This window comes from Betta splendens, chromosome 15 (assembly GCF_900634795.4).
Source record: "Betta splendens chromosome 15, fBetSpl5.4, whole genome shotgun sequence".
NCBI lineage: Eukaryota > Metazoa > Chordata > Actinopteri > Anabantiformes > Osphronemidae > Betta > Betta splendens.
In genome coordinates, this window is record NC_040895.2 from 11,523,774 (window position 1) to 11,543,026 (window position 19,253).

The 19,253-nt window shown below is 39.6% G+C and overlaps 2 protein-coding genes across 7 annotated transcripts; both read left to right on the plus strand.

Annotated features, from left to right (window-relative positions):
• Positions 1 to 83: 83 nt before the first annotated feature.
• On the plus strand, positions 84 to 8,572 carry slf2 (SMC5-SMC6 complex localization factor 2). The gene is made up of 21 exons (XM_029174986.3): positions 84 to 242; positions 832 to 872; positions 1,125 to 1,624; positions 1,714 to 1,830; positions 2,765 to 2,807; positions 2,948 to 4,272; positions 4,383 to 4,462; positions 4,552 to 4,662; positions 4,760 to 4,927; positions 5,067 to 5,169; positions 5,263 to 5,350; positions 5,452 to 5,593; positions 5,724 to 5,811; positions 5,923 to 6,087; positions 6,176 to 6,270; positions 6,349 to 6,436; positions 6,532 to 6,651; positions 6,743 to 6,820; positions 6,913 to 6,999; positions 7,129 to 7,197; positions 7,412 to 8,572. Exons 1-21 carry the CDS (start codon positions 187 to 189, stop codon positions 7,901 to 7,903), a joined length of 4,056 nt encoding a protein of 1,351 aa, XP_029030819.1. The 5' UTR covers positions 84 to 186; the 3' UTR covers positions 7,904 to 8,572.
• Positions 8,573 to 9,332: 760 nt separating this feature from the next.
• Positions 9,333 to 19,066, plus strand: washc2c (WASH complex subunit 2C). Of its 6 annotated transcripts, none has more exons than XM_029174982.3 (31): positions 9,333 to 9,490; positions 10,515 to 10,658; positions 10,761 to 10,925; positions 11,055 to 11,123; positions 11,309 to 11,482; positions 11,558 to 11,651; positions 11,740 to 11,801; positions 11,892 to 11,948; positions 12,042 to 12,149; positions 12,274 to 12,358; positions 12,528 to 12,587; positions 12,713 to 12,834; positions 12,936 to 13,026; positions 13,111 to 13,164; positions 13,250 to 13,459; positions 13,554 to 13,708; positions 13,824 to 13,934; positions 14,007 to 14,105; positions 14,227 to 14,328; positions 14,412 to 14,519; positions 14,613 to 14,782; positions 14,902 to 15,019; positions 15,252 to 15,677; positions 15,780 to 15,908; positions 16,024 to 16,125; positions 16,245 to 16,319; positions 16,545 to 16,604; positions 17,024 to 17,221; positions 17,350 to 18,051; positions 18,133 to 18,304; positions 18,379 to 19,066. In XM_029174982.3, exons 1-31 carry the CDS (start codon positions 9,482 to 9,484, stop codon positions 18,522 to 18,524), a joined length of 4,377 nt encoding a protein of 1,458 aa, XP_029030815.1. In that variant the 5' UTR covers positions 9,333 to 9,481; the 3' UTR covers positions 18,525 to 19,066. The 6 variants fall into 6 exon arrangements, 4 of the variants coding, with proteins under 4 accessions (XP_029030815.1, XP_029030816.1, XP_029030818.1 ...); XM_029174983.3 differs by having other exon boundaries at positions 14,013 to 14,105; XM_029174985.3 differs by lacking the exon at positions 16,545 to 16,604.
• Positions 19,067 to 19,253: the final 187 nt, after the last annotated feature.

Genomic DNA, 19,253 nt, shown 5'->3' on the forward strand with positions numbered 1-19,253 from the left:
GGTGGCGGTAATGCGCCTTACTGTAGGATGCCATCAAATACAAAGAAAAGAGAGGAAGAAAGATTCTTTTGACTCTATATCCCAATATCCTTTGCGCGATGCTGTGTAGATTGCTAGTACAGGCGGGATGATCGGAGCTGAAGCGATGAGCTTTGCTAACGTGTGTCATATACACTGTCTACGGTTATGGATCATTCGGCAAACACAATGAAAACAGCTACAAAAAATGAAGGAACCACTCGGTAAAAACATAAACACACTCTGTGCCGCTAGTAGCGTGTAAATGCGTTAGCCGGCTAGCTAAACTGTACTTCCTGCTAAAAAAAACAAACAAACAAACCTGCAAATAGACGCCACTCTTTGTGTTATTGGGTAGACGAGGCTACTGGTATTAAGTGTGTTTACATTGCTTGTGAACGTGGATCGACACATTTGAACGCCGTTAAATGAAACTTGTCACCTTATGAAGTCTATGTAAACACGCTGCCTTGCTAGCGTTAGCCATCTTGCTGTTTTCACTTGGATTTCAAGCGAACGCCCATGTACTGCTTAGTTCTTATTGAACACACTCACCCCTACACATGTGATTAACCTGCTGTCAAACAAATTTAGACGCCAGCCTTCAAAATATTTGATGGCTACGATCATAATATTTTATTTTGCTGGCCGCAATTGGTAAGAGTTTTACGTTTATCTGCAGGTGTTTTCGTCTTGGTAGCTACGTTGTATTATGTTTTTTAACCGATAGTTAAGCTTTACAATACTGTTGTCTTGTTTACGAAAGAAAACTCGATAAACTTCTAAAATGTACTGTGTGTGACTTTCTTGTAGGACTTTTACCGAAAACCTTTCGTCTCATGCCAAGAGTAAAGGTAGGCAACAGGTTTATTTGCATGACTTTTTATTTTATTTATCCAGTGGTCATGTTTAGATTGTGATGAAAGGGCACCTCATGTTAATGCTGCATTGCTATGTTATGTTTTAATACTGCTGTTAAACGTCCCGGTTATGAGCCTCATGCTCCCAGAATGGGTGATGAATGATTAGTTTGGACTTGACCATTAGCATTAAATGACAATCAAGTGACTTCAGATATTGATCACTTTGTATCCGCTGTGGTTTAGGAAAGGACCATGTAATCCAGCCCAATTTCTCATCTTATCACCAAGAGACTCCAATGAAGTCCTCTCACATCCAGAACCGGCTTTCTCACCCACCAAACAGGAGAATTTTGTCAGTGCAAAGCCCTGAGCTGTCTCACAGGGACATGCCAGGGACAAATTTCCGCCCTTCTAATGCTTTGGGGACATCTCATTCACCAGGGTTTGTACATAGCAGGGCAACTAGCGCCAGCAGGCCTCATCCTGCAAGGGACAGACTGGGCCCTCTTCAATGCTTTGTTCAGCCACATGCTGTTACAATAAGCAGAACTAAAATGGATACATTAGCTCACAGGTCACAGTACTCACCTTCACATATGCCTCACCCTGCGTCCTCCCAATATATGAGGGACTTAAGCAACCACTCGCCATCCTCCCACATTAGGAGAGATCAAGCCCCAGAACCCAAGGTCACACACTCAGGGAGTAAAACTGTAACAGCAAAAAGTCAAGAATTCAACAAGGTATTGTTTTCTGGTTTTGGTGCAGACGTTTTAATTCTATGACCTGAGCCTTCACATGTACCTAAATTGTTAAACGCTTACTCTCCTAGGCTCAGTCCAGTGAGGCAAAGCACTCCATATCTACCGTCCAGCTGCAAAGGCTCCCTGTGACTCCAAGTAGCGGTTCCAGTTCGCTCACCATCCAAAGCCGAGTAGCTACTTCTCAGGTAACATTATGTATTAGTATGGAGTAAGGTAGAATAATGTTCACTTAGGACAGTCTGGCTGGGTTAATGGTGCCTGTTGACAAATTGTTTGTAGGGTAAAGGTTCCAGTCTTTTGTTTCATGTTAGTTACAACTGACATTAATGACTACCATAGGAGGAAATATGACCATTTAGGAGTCATTATTTCAGTTTTTGGAATTTCACCTCATTGAATTTATATTTTTATTTTGTCTTTGCTGTGTAATACAAAGATGAAAATTGTTACATTTTAGCCCCTACTTAATAAAGCTACAGGGCCTTAGCCATAAGTTAGCAACTTGGTGTGTTGAGGTGATTCATTAAAACCTCAGGTGCAGCCAATAATAATAATGATGATTATCATGCTGAATGAACAGTAACTCTCCTGCCATGCCCCGCCCACTTCATCATCTCTCCTCTGTTTCAACCACCTGCAATCATGTCTGTTCCATTCACCTGTGCCTGCCCTTCTGCCATTCAATAAAGACTCACTCTTCCATGCTCCTTCATTCAGCATGTGGGAACAAAAGGTTTATTGGACATTTTATGCCACTGACATGACACTTTTTGTGAGGCCCAGGTCAGGCAGTGTATTTTATTTTGTGTTTTGTTAGGTGTTTGCCACTGTCGCCATGTGTTAGCTCTACAGATTTTCACTGCCATAGCTCCACCGTGTGTTCCACAGTGCCCCAAGGAGCCTCATAGTGTGTTTTTCATTGTGTTCCAAGATTGTTTTTGTTTTCCTGAGATTTGTTTTACTCTATCCTTTTGTTTAGGAAGTGGTTTTTGTTCTTTTGTATTGGTCATGGGAATTCTGTGTTTTCTTTGAGCTACGCTGGTTATTTCTCTGGTTCTAAATCAGTCTAAAAAGTTCTGATAGTTACTTATTGGCATTATACTTCTTTCTTCGTTTTAGGAACAACATAAATCAACTTCTTCAAATAGCACCCCGATTCCAGGTAATCTTTTCCAACTAAATTACTAATGCACTTTATTTAAGTACACACAAAACACTACATTTTCACCTACAGCAGACTAAATTTCTGACAATTATTCCTAAATATTTATAAAATGGCATGCTACCTCTTTCTGTTACCAGTGGTGGATGTTTCATCTAGGAAGAACCAAAGGGATTGTAAACACTCTGACACCATTGCCAAGAAATTGTGTGTTCAAGGTGTGAGCTCCTGGAAGACACCAAAATCAGCGAATCGCATCTCACTAAACTCTTCCCAAGTCCTGTCATTAAGCCATTCTTCAGACATGAAGCAGTCACCCAGAACCACAGAGCCGTTCAACCAGTCCGCATGCATGGAACTTTCATCCACACCCAAAGCTTGTATAAAAAGACCAACCCCAATGGGCGTAAAGCAGGCTTTTGTTAATTTCTGTCAGAATGATATTGTGAAATTGAGATCACCTGTAATCAGTTTGGACAAAATCGTTGAGGTAAATACTAAAGCTACATCAGGCAAGTTATCTGACAACATTTCCCATAAAGACACTAGTAACTTACCTGATGGTTTGTTAGGCAGCACTCAAACTGGTCATTCTTACCGCAATACCTCAGTCGTCTCATTAAAGTCCGTGGGCAGAGACAAACAGGATAGGGACAGAAGAAATGCTAACAGCTATACTTCCAGACCATCCTCAAAAACAAATTCAGGTTCTCGGCATCATCTTGCATCAAAACGGAACAAAACAGCCCATTCGCGAAAACGCTCAGTAGTACCTAATGATGTAGATGAGCTCTTTACCCCTGATCCTATGACCTATGTAGTCAGCCCCACACATAAGATGGCAAAACCTAAGTTGAACTCTGAAACTGTCAAATTGCCCGTTCCAGATAAATGTTCGTCTGGTACTGCGATTAGCTCGAGTAACAGAGTTAATGCAGCTCCCTGTCGCAAAACTCTCAACTCTACAGTAACCAGTCCTCCGTGTGCAGTGGACCAAAAAGTTATTTTGCCAGAACATAAATCCAAGATCTTGTCACCATTTGTGTCTCTGGTGCGGTTAAAACCTGCACCAACATACGGCGAACGACTCTGTTTTAAAGATGGATCCCTCAAAAATGGCCCTGTTACACCTTTAGGCAAGCCGCTTGCAAAAGGTGTTAAAACTGAAAACAAAGTCACCTCTCCCCCCCGGAATGATATGAGCTCAAACATTTCAGAAATGGACACTGGTGCCTCCAAACAAACACCTGCGTCCACTGGTTCTCAGGATCCCATGGATGTAGAGCTTGGCCTGAGCTTTGCGTTGGACTTGGATCTTACCCAAAGCTCACACAGCACTGAAGAGGAGCAGCTGCTTTCCTTGCAGGAGATAATGGAGTGTGTTACAAAGCCACCAGATACACCAGAGAAGGGAGCCTTTTCAGAGCCAAGCACACCTGGACATCACAGGCCTCAGCTTAAAAGTGTAAGCTTTTCATACTGTAGCTTTTTCTCATTGGATGTGATGTTAGGAATGCTTATTATTTATTTCACCTTCAAGATCTTAAATACTGTCTCTCTTTAATTCCACATCAGCCACTGCCATCCACCACAAATTCAGCCATCTACAAGAATAGCCTTGATCAGATGCTGATGGAAATAAACATCACTGAGAAGTATATTATTCAAAACATTTCAACCATGTAATCTTTTTACTTGAGCTACAGTAACTAAGATGATTACTTTTTTCACATTTATATCACAGAGCTAAAGAGATTGAGAAACCATTTCTAAGTGCATGTAAAGAAAACGTGTTGAGAATAGCTGAATATGAGGAGGCACAGGAGAAACAGGATGACATCTCCACGGAGCAACAGTACGTCATGTAGAAGCACACGGCCATTGTATATGTCATTGAGACCAGTAGTTACAGCAGTTGAGTTTGATTTGCTTTGTGACATTTTGTTCCCCAGGGAGTTTTTGCAGCGTTACTCAGTGATGTCCAGTGGAATCAGAGACGTCCCTCCAGGGGAAGTAGCATTCAACCTGGAGAAATTCGGTCAGATCTTCAACCAGGACACGCTGCAGCTCAGACAATGTGTGGTTAATCCGCAGGGGGCAGCACAGAAAACGCTTCTATGGTAAGCAAAACGTGTGCTAGGAACCATATCCAAAGCATTCTACTGTGTGACGTATGTGTTGGAACTTCACTGATCTATTTAATTTCCTTAAAACCTAATTCCTATATTTTTCTCTCCATGTTTTTTCAATGTCTATCAGGTCTAGCCCTGCTCAGCTAAGGCTGCATGTGACTATAGGTTTGTTCCAGGAAGCTTATAACAACTCGATCTGTCCAGCTCAGGTTACCCGATTCTTATTCAAGGTAGGCCGTGCTTACGCTTGCAAATTGTTTAGTAATGATTTGTGTACTAATTCCAGAGCAGTAGGAATAATCTCTTGTTATTTATGATCTTAGATGATGTCAGTCAGCAGTGAGAGGCTGGTGTCTGAAATGATGCTGCAGGCTCTTTGTGACATTGCCTGCTCTGCTGCCTATCACAGAGGTAGTCATCATTTTTTAATACTTTTTAATACTATGTTGTGCTGTCTGTATCGTTTTAGACATTTTACCAGATAATTGTTTCTCTATTATTTTTCTCCTCAGTGAAGAACGGAAATCAGGATTTTAAAGTCTGGGTGCCCAGTTTGGCTGATGTGACACTGGTTCTGATGAATATGGGAGTTGCCTTTGTTACCCTTTTTCCTTTTGATGACCTGCAGCCTTCATTTACAGAGGGAGATTTGCTGTGAGTAAAAAATTGTAATTCACCTTGCTGCTTTTCATTTAATCAATTTTTTTTATTTCATTTTAAGAATTTGGTTTACTTGCTTAACTAGTAAGTAAGTGATTTATTTGAATGTCATTATGCTTTGCAGTGAAAATGAGCATGTCACAATTGAGACTACCTCAAGTAACAAGGATCTGAGCATCTTCCCTGAACACAACTGCAACAACATGTTGAAGGTCAGATGCAATAGGAAGCAGATGTCTGATTGGAGCAATGTGGTCTCATGTTTGTCACAGTTCACCATTCATATTAATTAAGCATTACTTGGTTGTGTGTCTTGTCTCCAGTACCTGTTTTATTGTTTGGACCTCTGTCCACGGGCGTACAGTGACGATGAGCTGCTTTTACTGCTAACTGTGGTGGGAAGGATTGGCTTAGACCCAAGGCTCATTCTCAAGTCCAGTGTTGTCAAGTATCAACTTGTGGACAACATCAGAAACTGGGACAATATGGTCAGTGCATTCATTCAGCACTTTCAATTTTAGAGGAATAGGGTTTTTTAACAAACATCATTGTAAGTGATTTATTTGTTGTCTGTAGCTGCCTAGAATCTGTCAGGCCTACACCGATCTAACAGATGACCACCACAACATGTGCCAGCTAGTTCAAATGCTGCCTGACAGCACCCGTGGATGGTAAGTTGTCTTTGTTTTTTTTTCTGTCCAGTGTGTTGGTACAATGTCTATGAATAACATAACATGTTTTTTGGGAAGGCAACTGCGTCAACATGTGAGCCTGTCTATGATCTCTAAGCTTTTGGATGGAAATTGCACTTACAGACCTACAGAAAAAGAGCTTCAGGTACTCAGATGTAGTGTGAAATAAACAGATGGTGAAAATATGTACAGTTATACAGATTTTGTATTACAATCGTTCTTCTTTTGCAATATACTTAGCTTTCTAAACTGAGACCTTACCTGCCACGTATGAAGCCCTCTACCATTCGTCGTGCCTTGTTGACTGCTCCCAGCAAGAGCCAGAAAGATGAAGAAGACATGGCCACTCTTGATCAGCAGGTCAGGATGTGTTGTGTATATGGATATTTATTAATACATCTGTTTTATGTCTAATCATTGATGTGTTTTTTTGTTATTTAATGTGTTGCAGGCCTATTACCTTTGCTACAGCCTTTTGACCTTGGTTAATGAAGCTTCAAATTTTCCTTGTTTTCCAGCACAACAAAAGGTATAGTATGATGCTAATGCTAATGTTTCGATGGGGTGTGTAAGGGGAAAATTTAGTAAATTTTTATAGTGTAATTTTTTTCTCTCTCTCAGGAGCAGCTTTTGTTTCTGTGTTCTGAGTTGGAAACACACGTGAAGTGTGACATCAGAGAGAGCGAGAAATGTCTGTACCGGTGTAAGGTCAGCATACATAAAAAAATAAATAAATACTACATCAAATATTAAACATTCATAATTTCTGTTTGGATTTCATGATGCAGTCATTTAAATTTCTCACCACTATTTGATCTTCGGACCTTTCCCTTTCAGGTGAAGGACCTGGTAACCAGGATCTACATCAAGTGGCAGATGCTCCTTCGGAAAACAAGGCCTCTCCATGTACAGTAGTCACACACTTTACTTCATAACTTTTTTTTACAGAATTCAATTCATATTTGCATTAACAACTGTGTGTGTGTGTGTGTGTGTGTGTGTGTGTGTGTGTGTGTGTGTGTGTGTGTGTGTGTGTGTGTGTGTGTGTGTGTGTGTGTGTGTGTGTGTGTGTGTGTGTGTGTGTGTGTGTGATTCTCGTTTGCATAATTGTCCCTCTCAGGGTAAGCTGTATGATTATTGGCAACCTCCGCCTACAAATACACTGAGCTGCAGCCAAGAAGAGCAGACAACTGGTAACAGTGATTACGAAGAGGGCACTGAGATGGACGAAGATACTGCGATGGAGGAGGGTGAACAGGAGAAGAATACCATTGTATCCGAGGAAAATGAGTCTTTAATGATCGAGGAGCAGAAAGAAGAGAAGCAGCTGAATGGGGAGGAGGACATGAAAGTTGATGAAAAGCTTAAAACCGAAGGCGAAATTTCAGGTGATCAAAATCAAACTGAGGGCAGAGTGAATCCAGTTCCTGTGGAATTGAGACAGGAAATGTCAGCGCTTGAGGTAGAGAAAGACTGTAAAGCGGTTGATGAGCACAAAGATGGTGGGAGCACAGCATCAACTGAGGAGGAGGCTAAAACGATTGATGAAACATATGCCACAACTTATTACCTTATTAATAGTCTGCTCAATTTGCACAATTCTAACAAATGAGATCCACTATAATACAAATGTACAGCAATACTGTATATTAATAAAAACATTTGTGAGTTAAGAGAATGATTAGATCTAGGGCTCTACATCCTTTAAGGTTATTGCAAGAGAAATATATTGTATATGTCTTTTTGTATACAAATGACTTGCTTGTATTTTGTGATTGAGATGACTGTGCAATATGTAAGGATGGTGGCAGTTCATATGTCCTACATTCTGCTAATTGGCATAGAGTTCAAAAGTTCTTAGTTTATTTCTGTTTGCTGAATATCTTTATAGTTTATAATCAACTTCAACAGGAAAAACATTATACCATATAGCTTTTTGTCTGTTCTTTTGTTACCTACAATAGTTATTAGCATTAAGGCTTCTCAGTAAATAAACTCGACTTATGGCCAGAGGTGACCAACATTAGCAGTCATCAACAATGACGGAGAGAGCATGTACTCTACAATGCAGGGATCCCTTACCAATCCCCTATATTATTTCTGCCTATGTTCATTCTGTACATCCAATTATTTTTAGTAAAATAAGTGTCAAATTTAAATTAAGTTTATAAGTTAAACCTTTTTTACACCTCTTGTTTGATAATAATATACATTTCTGTGTGTTTGTTACTTTTTCCCTTTTTGGGAAAACTTTTATATGATTAAAGGTCTTTGCAGCATACTTTGTATCATTGTTTGCATTGCTACATTGTATCATAATGTTGCACCTCTGTTACAAAAATGCTAATTAATTTACCCCTTGGCACTTACAGTACATGTACATTAATTGATGAATGGTTTTCAGTTCACAGTCTGCCTTGTTAAGTTCACTGGTATTGTACGTTAGGATATTTCTCATCATCTGTGCTTCAAACCATTGTTTGTTGCACACAGCTTTTATTATCATGTCATTGCTGAGTGTAGGTGACTAGAAAGTTAAGGAATGTGTAGGTCACGTTGTGACGCATTAAGGCATGTGATGTGGGGCTGATTACTATACACTAGGAGAGTTGACTATTGACAGATGTAACCCCTCCCTTCTTTTTAGTCGAAGCGTTTGTTTTCCAGCGGGACAATGACAATGACCATGACCACAGCTCAAGGTTATTTATCAAAGACGGAGTGATGAAAGATGTCAATCATCTCATGAGATGACCCGACCTCCATGGTCACATGATCTGAATCCGACTGAGATCGCTTGGACGTCTGGAGCTGCCTGAAGATTATGACTGAACAATACCCAAGAGTGTGTATTAAAAACATAACGGCTTCCTTAAGATGATTCTATACGTTAATTTCATGTTGTAATAGGCAACAAACACTACAGCGCATTGTGGAGGTACCTCAGGCCGTTAGAGCGGCAGCAGCTGCTCCGGATAAGCTTCGCCTCTTTTCTTCTGTTGTCGTTTGTTCCACTCCGCCCCACTTTCGCTGGGTTGCTAGGCAACGGCAGTCAGGTGACTGTCTGCAGACGGAACATGGCTGACCTGTCAGAAGACCACTGAGTGGAGGCCACATTTAGCATTATCGATCTATTTTTGTACGTCGTTTGTGACCACAGTCGACCGTCGCGGACCGCAGTTGACCACAGATGTTCAATGTAAGCACGAGAGCCGTTAATCTTGGGTGTATGTATCGCTCAGCGTTGCCTAGAACAGCTGAAGCTAACGGCAGTGTTAGCTAGGTTCCTAGAGCTAGCTGCTAACAAACAGTCCCCGCTTTCTCCTGCAGAAGCGAATCGGTTAGACTATGAAAGCTAGTTAGAGGAAACATTCGTTAGGCAACTTCATGTGGATGCAACACGTCGCCTTCCGCAATCGTGTTGCGTCATTACTAGCAATACAGCAAGCTAGCTTTAGTTCAAGTGCAACATTAACGCTAATACTAAGCTGTAGCTGTGTGTTAGTTAAATGGAAGTTAGCTTTATAAGTTTCTTTCCTGTTAGCTTTATTGTGCCAGCCATTTGTTCGACAGCATAGGTTTGGAGTTTGCGAAGGGAGCTTTTATTAAATTGTACCCACAGCAACCCGTAAAAAACAAATGTATTAAACAATACAATACTGTATAGTGTATATAGACGTACACAAACCACAACAAACAGAACTGATCTTTGTACCTGTTTTATTTTATAATATGCCATTTAAATCTTCTCCCAGGGTAAAGTTCTTCAGTAGTAGGGGGTTATTTGCTGTGAGAATCACGTGTGATATTTCGTCTTATGTACATTCCTGCTTTTACTGAATACTGTTTTGTCCGGTCACATTTGGATAGATTTAGGCAAGACCTGTAGAAACAAACTCTCAACAGGTTTTACTACAAATACTCTTTCAGCAGCAGCGTGTTGGTTTCAAATTACAATGTCTGTGGAGCTACAGTATTATCAGTCCCTTATAGGTATGAGTTTCACTTTTGAACTACAGTAATGTGACCACGACCACTTTTTGCATCCATTTTTACACTCATGCTGTTTCACAGTTTGCTTTAGCAAAGCAAATCAAAACAGCTATGTGAGCTACACTGGTACACAAGTTGTATTTTTCTATTAGGATTTTCCCATTGAGATGTATTATTGCAATATTCAGAATTCTTTGTGAACTGGTAATTTCTTAGTGATCTGTTTACAGATGAGTGGGGTGGCCCAGGGGATTGCAAATGGGCCGAGTAGGCCTCCACAGTCAGAGAGAGATGCTCAGATTTGGGAGAGACCTTGGTCACTTGAAGAGATGCGCCAGAACAGCGCCAACTGGTCCCTGGCAGCTGACTCTGGGGTAAGAAATGCAGAAATGTCTTTAAACCTCATGTTTAGGCAGGTTGTGAAAAAAGTAATTTTGTTTACTTTGGTTTAATGTAAGTAACTTCTTTCCCCATAGCTCTTCTTGTTTCTTCAAGACTTTTCCCAGAGGATGTTGTCAAAAACGCACGAGATTGAAAAACAACTGGACAGTCTTATCCGGGATACCAAGGCCACAGACAGCTGCTTGCACTCTGTCTTTAATGATTTTCTCATGCTCTCCAATACACAGTTTATAGAAAACGTAATGTATTTAATGATTATTTCATAATTTTTTTGTATTTCAGTTGTATACTATACTACGTAATTGTGTCAGAGAAAAAAAATGATCTGGCTGTTTTCATTTTAAACAAAAAATCATGGTCTGTTGCAGAGAGTGTATGATGAAGATGTAGAAGACACAGCACCTAAAGCTGATGCTTTAGAGAAACAGCCTGAGCAGGTATGCATATATAATTCATTCTCTTTCCTTCTAATATTTATTTTCATACAAAACACAGAAAACTTCCCCTATGAAACCAACAACTAAATCCTTGTATTGTCATGTCATTGTTATGTTTATATTGTTATTGTAATGTGGCTACATTTCACACCCTTGCAATGTCATCTGACTGTCTTTAAATTAAGGAAAAGACTCGAGAGCAGAAGGAGGCAGAATTGATCCCTAAGATACAGGAAGCAGTGCAATACGGTCTGAGAGTGCTAGAGTCTGCGTTTGAGCACCTAGACATCAAAGCAGGAAACTCTGATTCAGAGGACGAGGAGGTCACTGACAGAGCAGAGGCCATTCTAGAGCCCAAGGTGTGTTTTTATCTTGTTTTAATGAAATCATAATTTTACCTCAGCCTGTGTCTCAGTATGTCTTTCTTCTTCTAGGATCTTTATGTGGACAGACCACTTCCCTATCTGATTGGTTCCCAGCCTTTCATGGAACAAGATGATGTTGGACTTGGTGACCTCTCAAGTGATGGTAATAAATCTATGGCAGCTTGCATTTCTTAGCATATAATAAATCAATGCTGCTATTTCTTATTGCATGTGTATGATTGTCTTTCCAGATATGTCAGTTGATAGTGACAGAGACAGTGTCATTGATAGTGAAGAAGACAAACCATCAGTTGTAAGACCCTTTTCTTTGGTCACAGTATTTCTCTTGTAACTTGAACGAGAGAATCCAAATCTCTTATTGCATTCATTTATTGTTTTATAGCATTCAGATGATGACTTTAATCAGGAGGAGGATGAAGCTCATAGTAATATTAAGAAGGTACTGTAAGCTTACAGTAATATGTTACTCAGGACATCAATGGTCATAGTTAATACATGTATAGAACTGAATTCACCTTGCACATCCACCTAGAAATCATCCGTGCCGAGTTATGATGAAGACGAGGAGGAAGATTCTGACATATTTGGAGAATCAGACAAGGACGATGATGATGATGAAGACGATGATGTTAATGCAAAGGTATGCCTGTGATAATACAAATGATTTAAATAGCTAGAAGAGTATGAGTGGGATATTTGTTATTCCAGTTTGAAATGATTTCAGTTAAAATATGCTGTGTTTTTTTTTTTATTTTTGCATTAAGAACACAGGCCCGTCATCTTTTGCTGATGAGCTGGCAGCCCGAATCAAGGGTGAACCCGTTAACAAACCAGAGGGAGATCGTGCATGTAAGTTATTAAATTCAATATCAAACTAATGGACCAGTCACTTGGAATTTTTGTTTTTTTGTTCCTAAAGCTTTTTTTTAATAAAAGCATCAACATTTTAATTTAAGTGAATGCCATCACTGCATGTGCATGCCTATGGGTATTTCTTTACCATGTTATTTTTTGAAAGCATTGACATCTAAGAAGAAAAATAAAAGCAGGAAAGCACCAAAACCTGCAAAACCACAGGGTAGGAACATGATAAACCTGCATTGATTGGTGTAATTCATTCTTTTGTCATTTAACTTATTTCTGTAAGAGCCATATTTTTGCTAATATGTAGCTTAATGTTGTCTGTGTCTGTTGTAACCGCAGCTGATGAGGATAGTGACGACATGTTCAAGCCTCCAAAGATGGAAGATGATGACTTCTCTCCATTTGGAGGGAAAAGTGGCCTCTTCAGTGGTGGGAAAGGCCTGTTTGATGATGATGATGAGGTACATGGAATTAAAAGATTTTCACTGCTCATTCTTCTTCAGTCTAACTCTCAACATAGGAGCTCAAGTGCTGCCAAACTCAGATTTGTGCTGTATTATAGGGCGACCTGTTCTCTGAGGCACCAAAGCGTCCTGTGTCTGAAGAGAAAAAAACGCTGAATGACAGCAAACCAAGTGCAGATGAACCCTCAGGTAAGATACTTTAATGGTACAGATAAAATGTTTATAGGTTATAAGTGGACAAAGACATATTTATAATGTTGTTTTTTTCAAAAGAATCTGCCAAACCTGGAAAGAGGATTCCTCCTGGTGGTGTTTTAATATTCCCAGGTACAGTAGTAGCAGCCATTATACTGACATTTGAATTTTTTATCTACATCCTCCTCCTCAAACAAACCCAATGACTTCTTTACAGGTAACAACCTATTCAGTTCGGAGAATGACTCTGATTCAATGGAGACCAAGGAGAATGGGACTCGGGCTCCCCAGACTGGTGCTGGCTCCAAACAGGTTTCTACAGGGGTTGATGTTGTTGGAGGAGGTGGGCTGTTTGATGAGGAGGAGGAGGAGGAGGAGGAGGAGGATGGCTTCTTCAGTGGTAAAAGTCTGAAATCATCTGACCGTGGTAAATATGTGAGAATGTTGACTTTAGTGCCTCAACCTAACTTCAAGTGTGATTCTCATTTTCAAACTTTGTGCTGGGTGTTTCCTTCTGTCAGTTGTCAAAGAGAAACCCAAACCCAAGAAGGCCATTTCCCTTTTTGATGAAGATGATGAGGATGGTGACATATTCAGTGAGAAGTTGAGGACACCAACTCAAGCTCAGAGTAAGAAGGAGGCAGTTGAAGATCAAGGCGATCGCCCTCACAAAAAGGTAGAGGGCAAAACAAACAGCTGTATATATTACATAGTTAGTTTGTGTTTGGTATATGTCTATAGTGTTTGTGGTAAATTGATGACTTTATATGTTGGTAATTTATTATTTTCAGATGCCAGCAGGGGCCATCTCTATGTTTGGTCCTGGCACTAAAAGCTTGCTCAGTGAAGGCCTGAAAAAACGTCAACCATCTGCAAGTGAAGAATCAGAAAAATCTGAGGAGGTAGATATTGTCTGAAAATATCTTGTATCATCTTTTCTTTGCACATTCACATTCACATTTTGACTCTGTGAGTTTCAGTATGGGGCCACTCCAGATACTGGCAAATCTGCTATCAAGCAGATTCAGATACGACAGACGGGAGGCCTCTTCTCTGATGATGAAGATGCACAAGTCAGATTGTCTTTTGTTTAAATTTATAGCAATACATATGTATGTTTCAGTTTTCTCTCTCTCTCTATATATATATATATATATATATATATATACATATATATATGTTTGCCTTCAACAGGTATTTTCAACCACCTCTAAAAGTCAGGCTAAACCTGAACCTACAAGTCAGAATAAAAGCAGCAAAGCTCCTTTGTCTTTATTTGATGATGAGGAAGAAGAGGTGGGGAAAAATATGTTCCATACATAAAACTGCATAAGGTTGTTCTGTGAGCAAGTCACAATAATGTAGTCTTCATTTTGCAGGATTTGTTTGCAGCTGCTTCTACATCTAAACCAAAACCTCATCAAGCTAAAGCCACCACACCACAGCCCAGTAAGGCTGTGTCCAGTTCTCTCTTCAGCGATGATGAGGTATAAAATAATACATAGATTACAATTTTTCTTCTGCATAACAGTATTTAATTATCTGTAATAAGACCTGTCGATTTACCTGCTAAATGACAGGACCAGTGGCTGATCCCTAAAAGTGCAACTAAGCCAGAGGCCAAGACTGGCGGTATGAAGGCCAGTGTGAGCGCCCCCTCCAGTCTCCCCAGTGCCAAAACCCCTCAAAAGAGCAGCCTCTTCAATGATGATGAGGATGATGACCTGTTTGTGCCAACCAAAAATTCAAGGTTTGCTTCTTTATCTTTTCTTTTTTTTCTTTTTTTTTACTGTCAACTTTATTAAAATCACATTAATTTTACTTGATAAAGCAAATGAACAATTTGCACTTTTTTCTTACACTTCTTAGTGAGAAAAAACCTCAAAGAGTTGCTCTCTTGTTTGAGGATGAAGAAGATGATGATAAAGGGCCACTTTTTGGCATCAAAGCTGCCGATAACAATAGCACTCCAGCTCCAGCTGCTAATGTAAGTGTACCAATATAGTGGTTTCATTTATTTATGCAGTCTTGCAAGTATTTCCAGCCTTCAGACGACCTTTTGAAGCTTCACTTAAGTTCATTTAATTAACACTCAAGATGGCTCCATGGGTTTGTTGTACAACAGAAGCCTTAAAAAAAGAAGCTGTGATAGCCTGTCTTATTATGCTGTTTAATTTGCATTATGTTCCACACTGGGATTATTTAAATGTATTCCTCAGACTCCTGCTGTGACCTCTCAGTTGTCCTCTGTGTTAGAAAAAACACAAGAGGTTGCAGTTTCTCTGGCAACTGCAGAGGACAAATTGTCTGAGAAGGACAAGACGTCAGCGAAGACCCCCGAGACGCTCTTATCATCACCATCATCAACAGCAGACAATAGTATAAGTAAAAAGAAGCCTGCTGGAGCCGTTAGTCTTTTTGGAGGCATAAATGTTCTTAATAGCAAACTGACTAAAAGTCCACTGGATGATGAAGATGACAATGACAAAAGCGTCAAATCCAAGGACAGTTTGCTGCCAAATGTTAAAGATGAGAAGGAGCAGAAAGTCAAAACAAACGCTCTTAGTCTGTTTGACGAGGAGGAAGAAGATGACTCGGATTGGAATGATCCAATGTTTACTCCTAGCAAAACTACAGTAAGAAAGGTGTGCAGGATTTACACTAAACATATGAATGTAAAGAAATTATGTACTTTTTGTTTGTTGAGCATTAAAATGTGTCTCTGTATGGATGTATGATTTTCTCAGCTTACAGAGGAGCAACCGCAAGCAAAGAGCACAGGTGTGTTCCAGGACGAGGAGCTGCTGTTTAGTCACACGCAGCAGAAAGACAATGACCCAGATGTCGACCTCTTTGCCACCTCAGGAAAAACTGCGGTCAGTCTATTAGTTACTCAAAAAAGCAAAGCTAAATGTAATATGCTTTAGTCTACTTCATTCTGTGTGAGAATGCGGATCTGGTGAGAACCAATAATTTGGCTTAACGTTTTAGGGCTCTAAGCCTAAGTCAGTGAAGCCGGCAGCACAGAGTCTGTTTTCAGATGAGGGTGAAGATGACCTCTTCAGCTCCACCAAGCCAAAGGCTCCTCCTCCGGTAGCTGTTTTATTGGACTTGATTCCTTTTTTGTAAACTGCATTTAAAAATTGGTTAAAAATTTGAACTGACAATTTTCTGCTTTTACTTTTTCTTCTTTTTGTGTTGGGTGTTAATAGAAAGTAGCAGAGAAGCCTAGTAAATCTAGTGACAAAGCTCCACTAGCCAGTCCAGAGACTGTGTTAGAGAATCAGGTGAGTCCACTGCAACTATGTGCTTTAGATGCATTTACACTGTATCAGTAACTGTTTTAAGGCCATGGGCATACTATATGTTTTGCTGTTTTTGTTACTACCTTCTTTAATACATTTCTTATGGCCTCTGCAGAGTCAGAGTTTTTTGCATCATACATGAGCACTGTACAGTAATTAACTTTTTATTGGATACAATTCTGATGTTGTTGTAATCTGACCATACAGAAACCTGAACCAAGTCCTGTAAAACCTAAAGATTCTACATCAAGGATTGGGAAACTTCAAGTAATTTCTTTGTTGTATTTACTGAATCATAAATCCTCATTCCTGGCATTTCACTCTGACGTTTCTATTCCCACTTACATGCTTTCTTCTTTCAGGTTTTCACTCTCTGTACAGTAGCCTAATGAACAAAATTTACATAATCTTCAGTTTTGATTTGACTTTGCAGAACTGAAATATTTCACTTTTTCTTTTAGTTTTACTAGATGTTACTCTTACGTTGACTCTTGTTTCATTTACATCCAGTTTCTGTTTCTCATTTTCTTCTGAATGATGTGAAACATACTGATATACTGCTTGTCAAGCATATAAACAACTGTATTATATTTTAATATTGATGTCTGTTTAATAGCCTGGTTGTTTCTGGTACATTTGCTGTCTGATAAATGTTACATTGGAACATGTGTTCTTTTTACATTCAGGCAAATCTCATGATTAACCCTGCTACATTACTTCCTGGTGCTGTCCCTAATATGGCTCCTAGTTCTTCATCTGGGGTATCCAGCTCCAGCTTGAGCCCAAGCCCTGCCACGTCTCCTATTGGACCTCAGACAGATAATGAGGAAGGAGTCAGCTTTGATGTCCCAGTTCAGGTTACAACACTGCAGAGCACACATAAAGTGAGTCTTGATTCCTAGAGTTTAATGTTGATAATAATTTAAGGATTTGAGTTCCTTTTCTATTGCTTGGATTTCTGATGTGGCTTGTGCTCTTTTTTTTTTTTTTTTTTTAATCTTTTGTCTTGCAGAGTCGTGTCAAAGGTTCTGTACAGCGGAGACCCCAGTCTAGAGCTGCTAGGCAGCAAGCAGCCCAAAAATCTGTAGAAGATAGAGAGGAGACCCTAAGTAGAGATGGTCTTTTGCCAAACTCCAGTTCATCTGGTTTAGTTTTACCTCCTACGGTCAAATCTACTGAAATTCGAGCCGGGCCCACACCACTTAACTCGACTATCCCCACATCCTTGCTTTCCTCTTTACCTTCTCAACCTTCACCATCTGAAGTCTCCAGGCCTTCTGTGTTAACACTGCCAGTATCGACAGATCCTGGAAAGAAGGACTCTAAAAAGGATAACCACACTACCAAGGTTGTAGCCCCTCTTGACGAGGACGACCTATTTGGTTCTGATAGTCTGTTTGACACTTCAAGCACTAGCCGACCATCCTCCAGACAGTCTACCAAAACCACACAACCTCAGGCCAGTAGTGGGGTGGGACTGAAGAAAGATAAAGACAAAACCACACTCCCATCCATTTTTGATGACAACACTGATGACCTTTTCCAAAAGGCCAAACCAAAATCAGCTACTAAGAAAGCCCAGGCATCAACCTTTTTGGTAGAAAATGATGATGATGATGAAGACCTCTTCGGAGTCAGCAACAGCTCCTCTTCCTTGTCCACAAGTAGTAAAGAAGTCAAAAGCGCCGGTGTTTCAAAACAGGACATCTTCCAGGTACTTTTGTAAAACATTCTGGTTTTCAATTCAGTCATTAGTTTTTTTTGTCACATTTTGACTGATTTTTTGTGTCAACAGGATGATATAGCCACGGTATCTAAAGGTCATAAGAGGCATAAAGAGAAGAGCTTTGATGCCAGCCTGTTTGATGATGACATAGACATTTTTGCTGACCTGACAGACAGTGTAAAACCCAAACAAAAGCCTAAAACAAAAGGAGAGACCAAGTCAATATTTGATGATGACATGGGTAAGCAACAGTTAAGTCCATGAAGGCACATTTTTTGTGATGCATTTTTTCTAACTAACACTTAATCTTTATAGATGACATCTTCTCACCAAACACAGTAAAACCAGTGGCAAAGGTCCCTCAAAAATCAAAGAAGACGCCACTGTCACAGGAGACCAGTACAGCAACAGATTCAAGCAACATATTTGATGATCCACTTAATGCTCTCGGGGGGAACTGATCCGGTTCCTGAGTAGCTAGATTTGTACAATTGTGGATAAACTCTTTTTGTCAGTTAAATTGTGGAAACATCAGAGTGGATGCACTGTTGGAGTATTTATTAATTTAAATTCATACAAATACTGTGGCAAATTTTTTGATGGATGAAGATTTAAATGATATTAATTCCAATCATCTTCTGACAGCTTTCCTGAATCATCTTGGCATCAGATCATATAAAGTAATGGTTATTATATCCTCTTAATCTTTATTATATATTATAGCACTTTATAAGCATTTTACATGCTTAGCCTCAAAGCCTGCAGAAATTAACATTCAATAGTTTGTTGTTTTGAAGAGGTTTCCCCCTTGGCTTTGCCATGTTGAGATTCCATGTCTTTAGGTTTGTGCCAGATTATGATTTTGATAAATCACTGTTTATTTACTGTCTGTAGGCATTTTGACTATTTGTTTTTATTAAGGACTTAATTCATTTCTTAACTTTGGCTGTGATGAAAATGAAAATTCAAATTTAATAACTAAAAAGAAACATATTTTATGCTATCTGATGTGCGTGATCATTTGTTTTGCATTGCGTCTGTACTTAAGTTTAAGTAATGATTAGTGCGGATAGCAATGAAACGACACAGAATAGTGTTCCCAAGGTAAGGATTTTTTAAATGGGTTTATTAGAACAGTTTCTGTTTAATTTTTTAAATATTGTTTTGTTGGGGTGTGTACTATTAACGTA